The sequence below is a fragment of the Ranitomeya variabilis genome, chromosome 1 (genome assembly GCF_051348905.1).
Source record: "Ranitomeya variabilis isolate aRanVar5 chromosome 1, aRanVar5.hap1, whole genome shotgun sequence".
NCBI lineage: Eukaryota > Metazoa > Chordata > Amphibia > Anura > Dendrobatidae > Ranitomeya > Ranitomeya variabilis.
In genome coordinates this window covers 763233874-763252593 of record NC_135232.1, presented here as the reverse complement: position 1 = coordinate 763252593, position 18720 = coordinate 763233874, and the positions used below count along the sequence as shown (strand labels likewise).

The 18720-nt window shown below is 42.3% G+C and overlaps 1 protein-coding gene across 2 annotated transcripts in view; it reads left to right on the top strand.

Annotated features, from left to right (window-relative positions):
- The window catches only part of LOC143783367 (AP-1 complex subunit mu-1), a 66969-nt gene extending 49600 nt beyond the window's left edge, over window positions 1-17369 (top strand). For both annotated transcript variants that reach the window (XM_077271785.1, XM_077271789.1), the window contains exons 10-12: window positions 138-263; window positions 519-594; window positions 16106-17369. In XM_077271785.1, the coding sequence (XP_077127900.1) occupies window positions 138-263; window positions 519-594; window positions 16106-16128 (225 nt within the window). In that variant the 3' untranslated portion in view covers window positions 16129-17369. The remainder of the gene's footprint in view (window positions 1-137; window positions 264-518; window positions 595-16105) is intronic.
- The last annotated feature ends 1351 nt before the right edge of the window (window positions 17370-18720 follow it).

Sequence of the window (18720 nt, the reverse complement as noted above, 5' to 3'; positions counted from 1 at the left end):
CGTATACAAAAATACCTGAAAATGGGGAGTGGGGAAATGGCCCAGTCTTGAATTGGTTAACCACATGGTTTTCTTGTGCATTATTGTTGTAAGAGAAGCAATGTTGTATTTTTTTCTTGTGGTTTGTGCTGCTGCAGGGTGGAAAGGAGTATCTAATGAGAGCACATTTTGGCCTCCCAAGTGTTGAAGCTGAAGACAAGGAAGGAAAACCTCCGATAAGTGTGAAGTTTGAGATTCCTTATTTTACCACATCTGGAATTCAGGTATGACACATCGTCATTGGCATTTCTCTATTATTTATCAGACTGTGACCAGAAGCCCAGAGCATGCGTTTCTATAATAGTCCTGAAGTAGTGGATTTTTTCTATAGCATTTATAGAAAGGCATATAGATAAAATTATTTTAGCATGACTTTTATGTCATTATATGCGGTATCTTAGTTATATTTGTCTTTTCTTCATATATACTGTATATTCATTCAGCAAAGAAAGTTATGGAACTGTTCCCTTCTTTTACAGGTTCGCTACTTGAAAATAATCGAGAAGAGTGGATATCAGGCGTTGCCATGGGTGCGATACATCACCCAAAATGGAGGTATGGGCACAGAAAGCCAATAATTATTCCTCAGGGATAGTACTAAATTAATTGTTAAAGCTTTAGACTATGTGTCACATGTTTGTTTTTGTTGTTTTTTTTTCCTCCCCGTGTCACTATCTGGAATAAAAAGCAAATGTAGTTATCTTGCAGTTTGCACACTGACCACTGGGGCTTTTTTTTAGACTTATTGTTCCTTCACAATTACCTTTGCACACGCGCATTAGATGCTTCAGAACAAGAACTAGGGTCTGAATTAGTCTGTTGCTGTTAATGTGCATGTGGATTCCCTGATTCATGGTCATCTGAATCAGGCCCAAGGTTTACATCCTGGAATCCTCCTTTAACAGCTTCTCAATTGCTGACAACAAATATACAATTGTCACTTGCTTGTGGCACTGTTGTATATTTATCAGTGTTCTGGTTTCCTACAGTTTCCCTAGGAACCATAGCAATCTGCTTAGACCCTTGAGACCTAATCAGGACCTAATTGACTGCTCCTGCGCTAAACCCCCCCTAACCCAAACGCTGCCACGGGGAATAAAGTTAATTTACTCCGGGCAGCATGAGGTCTGTGCTGGCGCCTGGCTGGTTCACAACGCTATTAACTTGTAGATTAACCCCATATCTGCAGGTTAATAGCGTTTTTTCAGGTGACAGATTCCCTTTAAAGAAAACCTCTCACCAAATTTTTCACGTTGAACTGGAAACGCAAATAATAGGCACTGCAGAGCAGAACAAAATGTTTTCTGACCTCTAATATCTCTGCAATATAGAGGCGAAATAAAGTATTTGTCACCTAAACAGTTAACTAAAGGGGTTGTGCCATGATATAACATACCATTAATGCTGCAGATATCTTGTAAATAAAAATGTTCCAGTGACCGAAAAAACGCAATTCTGGCATTCTTTTTTTTCTTTACCCAGCATTTACTTATTGGGCTAATTTTATATTTTGATACAACAGACTTTTCTTGTTAAGCGATGCTGCAAATATATATATATATATATATATATATATATATATATATATATATATATATATATATATATATATATATATATATATATATATATACACATATATATATATATATATATATATATATATATATATATATATATATATATATATATATATTGTATGTCTGTGTGTGTGTATATGTGTGTATATCTAATAATAATAATCTTTATTTATATAGCGCCAACATATTCCGCAGCGCTTTACAGTTTAACAGTTTCAAACACAACAGTCATAGGTAACAATGTTAACAACACAGTAATAAAGCAGAATAAAACAAAATACGACGACCCTGCCCGTGAGAGCTTACAATCTACAATGAGGTGGGGAGATACAAAGTACAGGTGTGTATTTACAATGATGGTCCAGCCATCTTCAGGGAGTGGGGGGGTAGATGGAAGTGGTGAATGGGTTACACACACACACAAACATAAAATGACTTTGATTAGGGAACGTGATAGCCCGCTCTGAACAAATGTGTTTTGAGCGAGCGCCTAAAACTATGCAAATTGTGGATGGGTCTAATATCTTGGGGTAGAGCATTCCAGAGGATTGGTGCAGCACAGGAGAAGTCTTGGAGTCGGGAGTGGGAGGTACGGATTAGTGCTGAGGTTAGTCGAAAGTCGTTTGCAGAGCGCAGCGGTCGGCTAGGCCGATACACAGAAATGAGGGAGGAGATGTAAGGGGGTGCCGCACTGTGGAGAGCTTTGTGGGTGAGAACAAGTAGTTTGAATTGTATCCTGTAATGAATGGGCAGCCAGTGTAATGACTGGCGAAGAGCGGACACGTCCGAGTAACGATTAGCCAGATGGACAACCCTGGCTGCTGCATTAAGGATAGACTGGAGAGGGGAAAGTCGAGTGAGGGGGAGGCCAATTAATAGAGCGTTACAGTAGTCCAGACGGGAGTGGATTAGGGCGACAGAGTTTTTGTTGTCCATGGTGAGAAAAGGGTGGATTCTGGAGATGTTCTTTAGGTGTAAGCGGCACGAGCGGGCAAGAGATTGTACGTGGGAGGTGAAGGAGAGATCGGAGTCAAACATAACACCCAGACAGCGTGCCTGCTGCCGGGGTGTTATTATGGTGCCACCCACGGAGAGGGAAATGCCAGATTTAGGGACATTAGTAGAAGGCGGGAGCAGAAGAAGTTCAGTTTTGGAGAGGTTGAGTTTCAGGTAGAGAGCGGACATTATGTCAGAGACTGCGGACAGACAGTCAGTGGCGTTCTGTAGTACAGCGGGGGTAAGGTCAGGGGCTGACGTGTATAGTTGTGTTTCATCAGCATAAAGATGGTACTGAAAGCCAAATCTGCTGATGGTCTGTCCAATTGGGGCCGTGTAGAGGGAGAAGAGAAGGGGGCCAAGGACTGAGCCCTGAGGTACCCCGACAGTGAGAGGAAGAGGAGATGAAGTGGAGCCGGAGAACAGAGCACTGAAGGAGCGTTCAGAAAGATAGGAAGAGAACCAGGAGAGAGCAGTGTCCTTGATGCCTAGTGACTGGAGCCTAGAGAGTAGGAGAGGGTGGTCAACAGTGTCGCCAGCTACTATATAATTGTCTAAGGGTCGCTTCCGTCTGTCTGGCTGTCCTTCTGTCTGTCTTTCTTTCTGTCACGGATATTCATTGGTCGCGGCCTCTGTCTGTCATGGAATCCAAGTCGCTGATTGGTCGTGGCAAAACAGCCACGACCAATCAGCGATGGGCACAGTCCGGCGGAAAAATGGCCGCTCCTTCCTCCCCGCAGTCAGTGCCCACTCCGTACTCCCCTCCAGTCTGCCCTCACACAGGGTTAATGGCAGCGGTAACGGACCGCTTTATGCCGCGGTGTAATCCACTCCGTTACCGCTGCTATTAACCCTGTGTGACCAACTTTTTACTATTCATGCTGCCTATGCAGCATGAATAGTAAAACGATCTAATGTTAAAAATAATAAAAAAAATAAAAAATCGTTATATACTCACCGTCCGTCAGCCCCCGGATCGACAACAGGCCTTTCCCGCTCGCGACGCTCCGGTAACCGGTCCATGCTGCGATCTCGCGAGATGATGACCGCTACGTCATCATCTCGCGAGACCGCAATGCACTCTTGAGACCGGAGCGCACGAGCAGCGTCGGTCACCGCTTCGCTTGGATCCGGGGGCTCCGGAAGGTGAGTATATAACTATTTTTTATTTTATTTCTTTTTTTAACAGGGATACGATGCCCACATTGCTATATACTACATGGGCTGGGCAATATACTACATGGGCTGGGCAATATACTACATGGGCTGTGATATATACTACGTGGCTGGGCAATATACTACGTGACTTTACAACCTGGGCTGCGCAATATACTACGTGGACTGCACAATATACAACGTGGGCTGCGCAATATACAACGTGGGCTGCGCAATATACAACGTGGGCTGCGCAATATACAACGTGGGCTGCGCAATATACAACGTGGGCTGCGCAATGTACAACGTGGGCTGCGCAATGTACAGCGTGGGCTGCGCAATGTACAGCGTGGGCTGCGCAATGTACAGCGTGGGCTGCGCAATGTACTGCGTGGGCTGCGCAATGTACTGCGTGGGCTGTGCAATGTACTGCGTGGGCTGCGCAATGTACTGCGTGGGCTGTGCTATACACTACGCATACATATTCTAGAATACCCGATGCGTTAGAATCGGGCCACCATCTAGTATGTGTGTATGTATATGTACAGTATATATATGTGTGTGTGTGTATGTGTATATATATATATATATATATATATATATATATATATATATATATATATATATATACAGTTAGGTCCATATATATTTGGACAGAGACAACCTTTTTCTATTTAATCTGTCCAATTACTTTTGGTCCCTTTAAAAACAGGGTGGCACATATTAAGGAGCTGAAACTCCTAAACCCTTCACCCAATTTTAATGTGGATACCCTCAAATGAAAGCTGAAAGTCTGAACTTCAACTGCATCTGAATCGTTTTGTTTAAAATTTATTGTGGTAATGTCTAGAACCAAAATTAGAATAATGTTGTCTCTGTCCAAATATATATGGACCTAACTGTGTATGTGTATATATATATATATGTCACGGATCCCTACTCCGTGGTGTCACTTATTCGTCACGTGCCTGCTCTCACACGTGACTTGGGGTTGTGCCTGCAAGGGTTAATCTATCTCCCCACTCTCAGTCCAGCATTCAACCTCTGTCCTATGCTGTAATGGGAGCATAAATCACACACCGACCCAGGCCACACACCCGCTCATGCACGCTGCCACCACTCATCGAATACACGGGCGATGAGTCCCAGAAATAATAATATTAATAAAAATATGTCTATCACTCATAAGGCTCACACACCTTAGGCTATGGATTCTTTTAGAACATTCAAGGTTCAACTTGTTAAAGTTTTATACTTTAATAACAAAAGGTTCAATGCTTACAATAAGAAAAAGGTATAAAAATATGATAATAAAAAGGCATACAACTTATGCAAAACAGTATCAAAATAAACAGGAGAAACTTACAGAAATCATCTAACTGGTAGTTTGCTTTCTGCTCCCTGAGGGGGGGGGTGAATGGAGTTGGTGGAACACATCAGCTTCTCAGGCTGCCCTCACATGTGAACACAATTCTCTGTCTGCAGCCTAAATTTATAACTTTGGTCTGGAGGTCAGGTTTCTAGACCAGCCCCTCAGGTCAATATCATAACTGCTGCCTGTTTGATTGGGCCACGGCCGCGCCCCCAATGAATACATTATTTTTTCTTGAGATACGTGTGACAAGGTTCTCAGGAATAGATGCCCTCCGGCCGCAATTAGCATCTCCCCTCCAAGTCCTAGAAGGTGCCAAAGGTTCCCTTTCTTCTTGACCCTAGCAAGACCTCCTGGTGAGATAGGGAGACACAATGTCTACTAATCCCAAGGAAGTACCTGTTAACACCTAGGTGCGACTTGCCTTCAGGACAGACGTTACATTATCACTAGGCACACATATAACCCTAGACATATGCCACTACACACATATAGAATATATACATATATTTCACTATATATATATAATATACACACACGCGCACACACACACACACACACACACACACACACACACACACACACACACACACACACACGATGTGTATATATAATTTCAGTTGTTTCACACTTTTTTGTTAAGTATACAATTCCACATGTGTTAATTCATAGTTTTGATGCCTTCAGTGTGATTGTACAATTCTTATAGTCATGAAAATACAGAAACTTTTTTAAATGACAAGGTGTCCAAACTTTTGGTCTGTGCTGTGTGTGTGTTATATATATATATATATATATATATATATATATATATATATATATATATATATATATATATATATATATATATATATATATCTCCTCGAGTGTAAGGCGAGATTTTCAGCCCATTTCTTTTAGGATAAAGGTGCCCCTCTCTGCTTATACTCGAGTCATTATCCTAGCGGTCGGCGGGAGAGGGGGAGCAGCAGGAGTTGCGGCTGTCACATCATACTCACCTGCTCCTGGCGCGGTCCCTGCACTTCCCTGCTTCTCCGATGGTCTCCAGCGCCTGCAGCTCTTCCTGTGTTCAGCGGTCACGTGGTACCGCTCATTAATGAATATAATTAACCAATTTTCCAGAAACATCATTGTGACCCCCATATGTCACAAAAAACCATAAACATCCTCCTTATAGATCATAGTTAATAGAAGAGAACAAAGGAAGCTTTCTCAAATATATAAAAGCGATAAATTTATTAGTTACAAAAAACACTCATACAAAAAAGACCAATAAAATAGACATGATACAAAAACACATGAACACGTTATCTGTAAATACCCGTGTACAGAACACAAGAGTGTAAAGAAAGACACCAGGATTAATAGAGGAGCGTACCACATAAACCATTAGCTGTACATGTTCTTAATGTGGACCATAACTAAGGTGCTACCAAGCCAAAATCTCCATGTGTAACTGTGAATAAAATACTATGTCTATCACCCTCTGTGTGTCCTATGCCATATGGACACGAGTAGTGAAAGAGCTATAGACCATGCGTTATGTGCACCCTAAGGTCCTAGACACAAAAACCTTGTGGACCCTGGAAACGCTAGTGGTCCTGAAAAAACGGTTATCATATTGAACACATGGGAGGCTGGTCTCACCTGGTATGCGGACGCTCCAGCACGCACCCCGACGCACGTTTCGCTACCTGTAAGTACTTGCTTTATCAAGGGGAATAGTGTGGATTGAGAATGGTTTTCAGGACCTTATATCGTCCTGACAACGGTCATGTGACCATCATATGATGGTAACCACCCCCCGGCCGTGTTGGACGGCGCACGCCCACATCACTGCAGTCATCTCCCCGCCCCCGCCCGGACCTGCCCAGCCACACATAGGAGCAGGCACCAATAGGTCCCGATCCCATGCGCAGATGGGCGCCGCCGGACGAGAGCGGGTGACCGACCCCAGTAACACTGTTAGTGCGCACCACGGCCAGGGTGTATATAAGGTGACCATATGCTAGATAAAAACTAAAAAATACATGTGTGACACATAAATAAACGATAGAGGTTCTCCCATATAGCAGGGGGTCCAAACTTTTGCAAAAATTCTCCCAATATATTGGTATTGTCCGATCTTGTGTTCCAAATAACCATATAGATCTTTTGCTGCTTGTAGCATATACGGGACTAAGTCATATTGCAGTATTCACTGCTCACTATGGAAGACACCTGCATCATGTAGAACTAGAAAATGTATCCATATGTGGCACATAAGTATACGGTGAAGGCTCTCCCATGCGACAGGGGGTCCAGACTTTTGCAATTGTTCTCCAATATGATGGTATTGTCCAATCTTATGTTCTCAAGTGACCATATAGATCTTATGCTGCTTGTAGCATATGCGGAACTTAGTCATATTGCTATATTCACTGCTCACTATGGAAAAACCTGCATCATGTGAAACAACGAACAAATAAAAAAAAGTGTGATTAAAACCAGACACAAAAACACATACAAATAAAATACAAGATGGTAAAGGGGAAAAACAATAATATATTGGATGGGGAGATAATTCTACAAAAATGCAGCGAAATTCAGGGATTCATTTAGCCCAGCCGGTTTCATAGTTCCCAATGTTACAATCCATCGCAATTCACGTTGCGCTAACAGCTTTTTAACATCCCCCCCTCTAATGCCAGTGTGTATGACATCTATACCTCTTACAAAAAAAGATCAGTTTTATCAACAAAAGCGCGGCGCAGCCATGTATGAATATAGCAATATGACTAAGTTCGGCATATGCTACAAGCAGCATAAGATCTATATGGTCACTTGAGAACATAAGATTGGACAATACCATCATATTGGAGAACAATTGCAAAAGTCTGGACCCCCTGTCGCATGGGAGAGCCTTCACCGTACACTGATGTGCCACATATGGATACATTTTCTAGTTCTACATGATGCAGGTGTCTTCCATAGTGAGCAGTGAATACTGCAATATGACTTAGTCCCGTATATGCTACAAGCAGCAAAAGATCTATATGGTTATTTGGAACACAAGATCGGACAATACCAATATATTGGGAGAATTTTTGCAAAAGTTTGGACCCCCTGCTATATGGGAGAACCTCTATCGTTTATTTATGTGTCACACATGTATTTTTTAGTTTTTATCTAGCATATGGTCACCTTATATACACCCTGGCCGTGGTGCGCACTAACAGTGTTACTGGGGTCGGTCACCCGCTCTCGTCCGGCGGCGCCCATCTGCGCATGGGATCGGGACCTATTGGTGCCTGCTCCTATGTGTGGCTGGGCAGGTCCGGGCGGGGGCGGGGAGATGACTGCAGTGATGTGGGCGTGCGCCGTCCAACACGGCCGGGGGGTGGTTACCATCATATGATGGTCACATGACCGTTGTCAGGACGATATAAGGTCCTGAAAACCATTCTCAATCCACACTATTCCCCTTGATAAAGCAAGTACTTACAGGTAGCGAAACGTGCGTCGGGGTGCGTGCTGGAGCGTCCGCATACCAGGTGAGACCAGCCTCCCATGTGTTCAATATGATAACCGTTTTTTCAGGACCACTAGCGTTTCCAGGGTCCACAAGGTTTTTGTGTCTAGGACCTTAGGGTGCACATAACGCATGGTCTATAGCTCTTTCACTACTCGTGTCCATATGGCATAGGACACACAGAGGGTGATAGACATAGTATTTTATTCATGGTTACACATGGAGATTTTGGCTTGGTAGCACCTTAGTTATGGTCCACATTAAGAACATGTACAGCTAATGGTTTATGTGGTACGCTCCTCTATTAATCCTGGTGTCTTTCTTTACACTCTTGTGTTTTGTACACGGGTATTTACAGATAACGTGTTCATGTGTTTTTGTATCATGTCTATTTTATTGGTCTTTTTTGTATGAGTGTTTTTTGTAACTAATAAATTTATCGCTTTTATATATTTGAGAAAGCTTCCTTTGTTCTCTTCTATTAATCATTAATGAATATGGACGGGACTCCACTCCCATAGGCAGAGAGCATATTCATTACTTTAATGGGCGGTACCATGTGACCGCTGAACACAGGAACAAGCTGCCGGCGCGTGCCGTTGACCATCTGAGAAGCAGGGACATACAGAGAGTGGGGGAGGGTGAGCCATGTGATATTCACCTGTCCCCGTTCCACCGCCGCGCTGTGTCTTCTGTGTCCTCTGGCTGTGATGTTCAGGTCAGAGGGCACGATGACGTGTTTAGTGTGCACCCTCTGCCTGAACAGTCACTGCAAAGACCCGGAAGACACAGCGGTGCGCGGCGGTGGAACGGGGACAGGTGAATATCGCAAGTGCCGGTGTCCTGAGCCAGCGGCGACTCCGGCACCTGACCCCCATAGCGTGCCAGTGTCCCCGCCTCGGCGCCCAGAGGTGAGTATGTCATTTTTTTTTTTTTTTTTTTTTTTTTAATAGCAACAGCAGCAGCAGCATACAGGGGCATATTCTATAGAGCATCTTATTTAAGTACATTTATATGTTTTTAATGTACTTTATCATTTACCACAGTATTGTTGTATACAGTAAAAATCCCATTCTTCTCTGAAAATAGCAAACCATGTATTCAAAAGTAGCAGTTTGCAGGGCGATGGACTGTAATTATTTGGACTATTTGACACATTTTATAGAAGTCGCACAGTGTCCACATGAAGTGTACAAGCGCAGTAGATAAGTTTTCTGAGCCCAGTAGTGTGCCCAAGCAGGACTTTACATATATGGCATTATTATGCCCAGGAGAACTTAGTTAAAGGGAAGAGGCTGTGATGTTCTGTGTTAACAATTGATTATTTAATCAATTATTTTTAGTACAAAATTAAAGATACTGCTTTAATAGATTTTTATTTATTAATTTTTACTTCAACCACTGTGGGCTGCAATTGGCATTTGGGGCTGTATATACGGTATGTCTGGGCACGACACTTGCATACCTTTAAATCCAGCAGCCCCAGACCTTGTATTGAGACTGCCTTACCTGTGGCCTGGGCTGTCCAGGTCACAGCTGTGGGAGGAGATCGCAGCCATCTTTGTGGAGCCCGCAGTTTATTCTGTGGGCTCCTCTTTCCCCATGTCATCGCGTACACTGCTCAGCAGAGCGGAGCAGAGGTCCAGCGAGAGGTGAGTGTCAGCGGCGGGGAGCTGTGATCATAGCCTGTCATCAGTATTACAGTATAGGCTGCCATCACTGCTCACCGCCGACCTGTTCAGAGCTCATCATGGAGATCACACACAGAATAAGATGCTGCTCTCCGAGGGACCCCTGGACGTTGAGTAGACAAGTTTGTTGTTTTCTAAGCATTGAGGGATATATAGCTGGATGGGGATTATGATATAGGGACATATACTTGGATGGGGACATATACCATGATTGGGATCGTGATGGAGGGACATATTCCAGGATGGGGGAACATATACCCTGATAGTATATTGTCCCATTGCATTTGTGTGTGTGTGTGTATATACTGTATATGTATGTGTGTGTGTGTGTGTGTATGTGTATGTATATGTATATATATATCTATATATATATATATATATATATATATCTATATATCTATATATATATATATATATATATATATATATATATATATATATATATATATATAATTTTGGTTTTGCCTAAAATACAAAGGAAATGTCACCTTTAACTTGAGCCCTTTTAGAAATCATCTCCTCTTCAACTTGCTTAACTGTTCATAATAACAGTAATTTTGACCAGGGGTGCCCACACTTTTACATGCCATTGTATATGGGGCCATTATATTGTAGGGCCCTCTGAGTCCATTATACAATGGGGTCATTACACTGTGGGACACTATATGAGGCCAATATACTCTGGGGCACATTATACTATATGAAGCAGTATGTGGGGCCACTATGTAGAGGGCAGCATGGGTGACTGAGCGGTGTAGTTACTGACGTCACCTCGTTCAGAGCTGCTGGGTCTCGCGGAGTGCAGCGGGACCTAGAGTGGCTGCTGTTACAGCCTATAGAGCTTGGTTCTCTGAACAAGACTCCATAGCCTTTGGGCGTCGGATTCGGGTATCGTTGTGGGAACTATGTCGGATGCATCGGATTCTGAGTTGTTGGTTTTTTTTACGTTTATTTGTGTAAAAATTGAACATTTTAAATCAGAGAGATATGTCACACTAATAGTGAATAAATAACATTTCCGGCATGTCTACTTTAGGCTACGTTCACATTTGCGGTCCGCGCCGCAGCGTCGGGCGCCGCAGCGGCGCCGCATGCGTCATGCGCCCCTATATTTAACATGGGGGCGCATGGACATGCGGTGCACTTGCGTTTTGCGCCGCATGCGTCACTGCGGCGCACGCGTCCGGGCGCAGAGGACGCAGCAAGTTGCATTTTTGCTGCGTCCAAAATCAATAGAAAAAAGGACGCATGCGGCGCAAAACGCAGCGTTGTGCATGCGTTTTGCCGCGTTTTTGTTTGCGTTGTGCGCTGCGGCGCCGACGCTGCGGCGCACAACGCAAATGTGAACGTAGCCTTACATCAGCATAATTTTTTGTTGTTAGGAAGTTAAAACCTGACCACCGATTTCTCATTTTTCCAACAAAATTTTCAAAACCATTTTTTTTATGGATCACCTCACTTTTGAAGTGACTTTGAGGGGCCTATATGACAGAAAATATTCAGGTGACACCATTCTAAAAACTGCACCCCTCCCAGTGCTCAAACCCACATTCAAAAAGTTTAATTAACCCTTCAGGTGCTTTACAGGAACTGAAGCAATGTGGAAGGAAAAAAATAAACATTTAATTTTTTTTTTTTTTTTTTACTTTAGCCCCAATTTTTTATTTTCATAAGGGTAACAGAAGAATTGGACCACAAAATTTGTTGTACAATTTCTCCTGAGTAGTAATAATAATCTTTATTTTTATATAGCGCTAACATATTCCGCAGCGCTTTACAGGTTGCACACATTATAATCGCTGTCCCCATCTAAATCCCCTATCAGTATGTCTTTGGAATGTGGGAGGAAACCGGAGTACCCGGAGGAAACCCATGCAAACATGGGGAGAACTTACAACCTCCTTACAGATGTTCTTGGTGGGATTTGAACCCAGGACTCCAGCTCTACAAGGCTGCTGTGCTATCCACTGAGCCACCGTGCTGCCCATGGTGCGCTGATACCCCTCATGTGGGGGAAAACCACTTTTTGAGGGCTCGGGAGGGAAGTAGCACCATTTTGACCTTTTAAACGAAAAATTTGCTGGAATCTAGAGCAGACACCATGTTGTGTTTGGAGAGCCCCTTATGTGCCTCAACAGTGGAAACCCCCCACAAGTGACCCCTGTTTTAGAAACTAGAGCCCTGAAGGAACTTATCTAGATGTGTGTTGAGCATCTTGTGCTTCACAGAAAATTATATAATAAAGTTGAGTTGTGAAAATTTAAAAAAAACTAATTTTTTTTTTTCAAAATTGATCTTTTAGCCCCATTATTTTTCTTTCACAAGGGTAACAGGAGAGAATGGATGCAAAAATCTGTTGCGTAATTTCTCCTGAGTACACTGATTGCTTGTATGTGGAGGAAACCCCCTGTTTGGGAATATGGCAGGGCTCGGAAGGGAAGGAGTGACATTTTCAAATGTAGACCTTGAATGGTCCGCTGGTGTCATGTTGCATTTGGAGAGCCTCTGGTGTGCCTGACCTGTGGAATTACCCCACAATGACCACATTTTGGAACTGATCTACTGTTTCCCAGAATGTGAATTTTATAATGTAGTGGAATACGTAAGTTGTGTAGAGTGCATCAGGTTGGCATACATCAGTTGTGTAGTCAGAAATTAATTTCGTAGTCCATGGATGTGTGGTACAGTTTGACACATTCTTTTATACACAGGCCAGGTTTGTCGGGACAGGTGTCGCATTGCGTATCCCCTTCTGTAACTCACTCTGCACCTTTTTTTTTTTTTGCGTAAAATCACATTTTACCCCCAATTTTTTTAATTTTTACAAGGGTAATTGGAGAAAATGGACCCCAGAATTTGTTGTGCATTTTCTACGGAGTATGCCTATACCCCATATGTGGGAGAATACTACTATTTGGGCAGACCATAGCGTTCGGAAGGGAAGGAACATAATTTGACTTTTTGAATGCAAAATTGGCTGGAATCGACCGCGGACGCCATGTCACGTTTGGAGAGCCTTTGATGTGCCTAAACAGTGACAACCCCTCACAGGTGATCCTGTTTAGGAAATTAGACCCCTTAGGGAACTTATCCAGATGTCATGAGTAGTGTTGAGCATTCCGATACCACACGTATCGGGTATTGGCCGATACTTGCGGGTATCGGAATTCCGATACCGAGATCCGATACTTTTGTGGTATCGGGTATCGGTATCGAAACAACATTAATGTGTAAAAGAAAGAATTAAAATAAAAAATATTGCTATACTCACCTCTCCGACGCAGCCTGGACCTCACCGAGGGAACCGGCAGCGTTCTTTGCTTAAAATGCGCGCGTTTACTTCCGTGACGTCACGGCTTCTGATTGGTCGCGTGCCGCCCATGTGGCCGCGACGCGACCAATCACAGCAAGCCGTGACGTAATTTTCAGGTCCTCAATGCCTAATTCTAGGCATTCATGATTTTAAAATTACGTTCCGGCTTGTGATTGGTCGCGTCGCGGTCACATGGGCGACGCGACCAATCACAAGCCGTGACGTCACGGGAGGCAGGAAACGCGAGCATTTTAAAATTACGTCACGGCTTGTGATTGGTTGCGTGCCGCCCATGTGACCGCGACACGACCAATCACAGCAAGCCGTGACGTAATTTCAGGTCCTGAATGCCTAATTCTGCATTCAGGACCTGAAAATTACGTCATGGCTTGCTGTGATTGGTCGCGTCGCGGCCACATGGGCGGCACGCGACCAATCAGAAGCCATGACGTCACGGAAGGAAGTAAACGCGCGCATTTTAAGCAAACAACGCTGCCGGTTCCCTCGGTAAGGTCCAGGCTGCGTCGGAGAGGTGAGTATAGCAATATTTTTTATTTTAATTCTTTATTTTACACATTAATATGGATCCCAGGGCCTGAAGGAGAGTTTCCTCTCCTTCAGACCCTGGGAACCATCAGGAATACCGTCCGATACTTGAGTCCCATTGACTTGTATTGGTATCGGGTATCGGTATCGGATTAGATCCGATACTTTGCCGGTATCGGCCGATACTTTCCGATACCGATACTTTCAAGTATCGGACGGTATCGCTCAACACTAGTCATGAGCAACCCAGGTGCTTCACAGAAGTTTATTACGTAGAGCTATAAAAATGCAAAATCACATTTTAGCCATAAAAATGCTTTTAGCTCAAATGTTTCATTTTCACAAGGGTAACAGGAGAAAATGTCATATTGAAAATGTTTGGTTTTTTCACGAAAATGTGGTTTTAGCCCTAAATTTGTACTTTTCACAATAGGAGAAAACAGACCCCATAATTTGTTTTGCAATTTGTCCCGAATGCGCCTGTACCCCATTTGTAGTCAAAAACTTCTGCTTGGTCACAAGGCAGGGCTAGGAAAGGAAAGCGCGCTATTTGCCTGGGATAGATTGTGAATGCTGTCGCATTTGAAAAGACCCTGACATGTGAATACAGCAGAAACCCCCCAAGTGACCTCATTTTGGAAACTAGACCCATCAAGGAATTCAACTATGGGTGTAGTGAGTATTTTTAACCCATAGATGCCTCACAGAAGGGGAGGTGTTTGCTACTATCACAGTAAAAATGCTTTATTAAAAAAAGAAAAAAAAAAGTGGGAATTTTTTTGTCGCTATATTTTGAGAGCTGTAAGGTTTTTTTTTTGGTTTTTTTTTCAGTGAACAGAGCTGCACCCCACATTTTCACCATTTTTTTTTTTTTACGTATGACTTTTTGACCACTACTTTTTTGCAAGTCTGCGTAATGATGTAATGAAAAAGTGTAATTGTTGCGTTTTTTTGTTTTTTTTTAAATATATATATTTTTTTTACGCTATTCACCAAACTGAATAACATGCCAGTTTTATAGAGCAGGTCGATCAGGATGTGGCAATACTAATTGTGTGTTTTGTTTTTTGTTTTGTTTTATCAGAAACTGCGTGTTTGTTTGTTTTTACATGTTTGATTTGACTTTTTTTTTTTTTTTTTTAACTGTGGGACATGTATAATTTTTGCTTTGATCACTGGTGTCATACACTGCTGTACTCATGGTTTTGTACCCATCATGCTTCACAGGAGGCCCAGTATTTTACATGTTATGTATTTATGAAAGCCTCATGGGAACCACAGTAATGCTCACCTATACGTCAAATTCTCAAAGTATATATTTGTCGAGCTTACTCTAGGACTGTTGTGGACAACTATGGATAAATCACTATAGCTTAATACCACCAACAAAAACTATCTATTCTCCCATATGATTATAATACAAATATTTCATTAGACATAACCAAAGGACATGGAGGAAGGGCTAAAACATGCACATGTAAAAATAGGGCCACACTTGACACAATATTCTACTTGTATATCTAAATATGCTGATATCGGTATGATCAAAGTGTTAACAAGAACTATTGCACTATCCCATATGGCCTACCAGCGTCAGTAGTAAATATTGCACATATCAGTCCAATTAGGACATTATATAATTACTATTCCATCAATTACCTGGTACACAAGGGCGACCTGGGATGAAAAAGCAGTACACCCTCACCACTTTGTTCTATAATCATATGGGATAATCGATCATTTTTGTTGGTGATATGTATTTAACTAGGTACTTCCTCCTTTTCTTATTTTTTAGATTCAAGATCTGATTCATTTGTGTTGATAAGGTTTAACATTTGCAATTTGTTAAACTAATGAACATTGCAATATACTGATAATTTTCTGTTTTCCTCTCTCCCCTAGACTATCAGCTTCGAACACAGTAAAGTATCGATCTGTGACTCAAATAATATTTAGTGAAAACCAGAAGCATATTGGAGGTTCCATTAGTTAGGTGCAACGTGGAAGAAATCTGCTAAATTTGATGAGCGTTACAAGACCCTGCATAGAAGCTGCTGAACAGTTGTCCATATTTACAGAACACAAAATATGTATTCCATATACCTCTAGAGGAGTTTGTCTTTGTCTGCATGATCATTTTTCTGGGTTATCCCCATAAAACCTGCCCTTTTTTTAAAGCATATTTGCAATGTAACTGAATTAAAGTGCCATCATCTTAAAGGAGTTGTAAACTGCTCAGACAACCCCATCTCAATTATTATATTGCCCCTTCTAAAATGACAGCCTGTACTTTTCTCCGGCGCAGTTCCAGTTGCGTTGGTGCCTGGTGTCCTGTGACTGATGGCAAGGCTCTTGTAACATAGCAGTCAGCGGCATTGCTATTGGGCCACTTCTATCACTTCCTTAGGATGTAACGGACATCTGCAGAGATTCAAAGTGCCGCCGCAGTTCTCACTTTTTCAGTCTGTCAGTGTTTTGTCTGAAGTTAGTGAGCGTGTTCTATCACTTAAGCCCTGCAATCAATCAGCAGCGACTAATGAATTGCTTCAATGTCATGGGAGACCCGAAGTTGCTAGAATTCTACAGTTCCTCCCTAAGGCCACGTTCTTACATTCAGTATTTTTTTTTATTTTCCATCCGTATTTGAAATCCAGGCGTGTACCAATCGGAGGACAAGTATAATAGAAACATATCAACACTTCTTTATTTATCACCCACTCCTGGTTTTGGCTTACACATACTGATGTGAAATACTGACCAAATACTGATCGTGAGACCTTGGCCCAAATAGGAGACTCATTTGGTATAATGTGTCCAAGTAGTGGACAACCCCTTCAAACACTGTTTGACATGCAGATGTTTCTTGACATCTGATAAGCTGCAAAACTTTTTGTCCTACCACTTTGATCCTTTTTAGTGTTGGATTTCTGTTACAAAAAAGAAAACATACCCAAGTAGAGGCCATTTGCAACCTTTACAAATGCTCACAAGCGCCAATTTCAGTATTTTATTTCTGTGCTATTAAAACCATTCAGCAGACACGGTATTGGCTACTTTATAAGCGAATTGCTTACTTTGGATGTATTTCTCCTATTGATTAAAGGACCAACACAGATTGGTCAATTCTGGCAAGAATACAAATCTAAATTAAAGATGTAGTACTCTATCCTTATCCATTGAATGCTATTTTTCTTATTTGAGCAGATCTTATGTTGGCAAGAATGTGTTACTATTGAATTACAATGCAGATTATTATGTTTTTACATGGTTAAAAACAACACACAACTTTGGAGTGAAACTCCACATTTCGTCCCTTACAGTGGGCCTCGTCTGGCATGGTATATGTTCAGCAATTACTATCCATTAGTCTTATTTTAGTGGATTTGCTGTACTTTAATAGGATTTCACCTTCAGGAAGAAAATATATTTTCCCTTTTTAGGTTTGTGATTATACACAGCAGACTTACTGCATGTAAATGTGAGAGAAGGGAGATTGAGTATGTGCACACGTTGCGGTTTTTGCTGCGGATCCGCAGTGTTTTTGACGCTGTGGATCCGCAGCAGTTTTTCATGCGGTGTACAGTATAATGTTAACCTATGGAAAACAAAAACCTCTGTGCACATGCTGCGGAAAAAAATGTACGGAATCGCTGTGTTTTTTTTTTCCACAGCATGTCAATTCTTTGCGCGGAATCCGCAGCGGTTTGACACCTGCTCCATAATAGAAAACCGCAGCAGAATCCGCACAAAAACCGCGATAAATCCGCAGGAAAAACGCAGTGTTTTTGCCCTGCGGATTTATCAAAATCAGTGAGGAAAAATCCGCACACCAGGACGCAACGTGTGCACATACCCTTATAATGTTTTATACTTAAATTCACACATGTTGGAAATTATGTTCTTGGGGTTGCTGCCTGGTGAGTAAGGTGAATGGATGTATCCGCCTGAGCTCCTGCTCAGTCCAGCCTGTAGCTTCAGTGCAATTCCAAGGGACGTAAAAGCTTCTATTTAGAAGAAAATCCCTCCTGGACTACAGAGAAAAAAAGGGAAAGATTTGTATTTTTCCTCTCTGAAAAAAACACCAAGAAATAGCTGACTCACTCCAAGGAAATCTCCTCTCTGAAGAAACTTACATCTATCAATATTAGAACAGTTCCTACAGCTCTCTGATCTTCAGACCAGATCCCTGCCTCTCTCCCCAGCAAGACTAAGGACTAGTGATGAGCGAATATACTCATTACTCGAGATTTCCGAAGCATGCTCGGGTGACCTCCGAGTATTTAGTGCTCGGAGATTTAGTTTTCATCACCGCAGCTGAATGATTTACATCTCTTAGCCAGCTTGATTACATGTGGGGATTCACTAGCAACCAGGCCACCCCCACATATACTCAGCATGGCTAACAGATGTAAATCTTTCAGCTGCGGCGATGAAAACCATCTCCGAGAACTAAAAAAAATACTCGGAGGACACCTGAGCGTGCTCGGGAAGTCTCGAGTAACGAGTATATTTGCTCA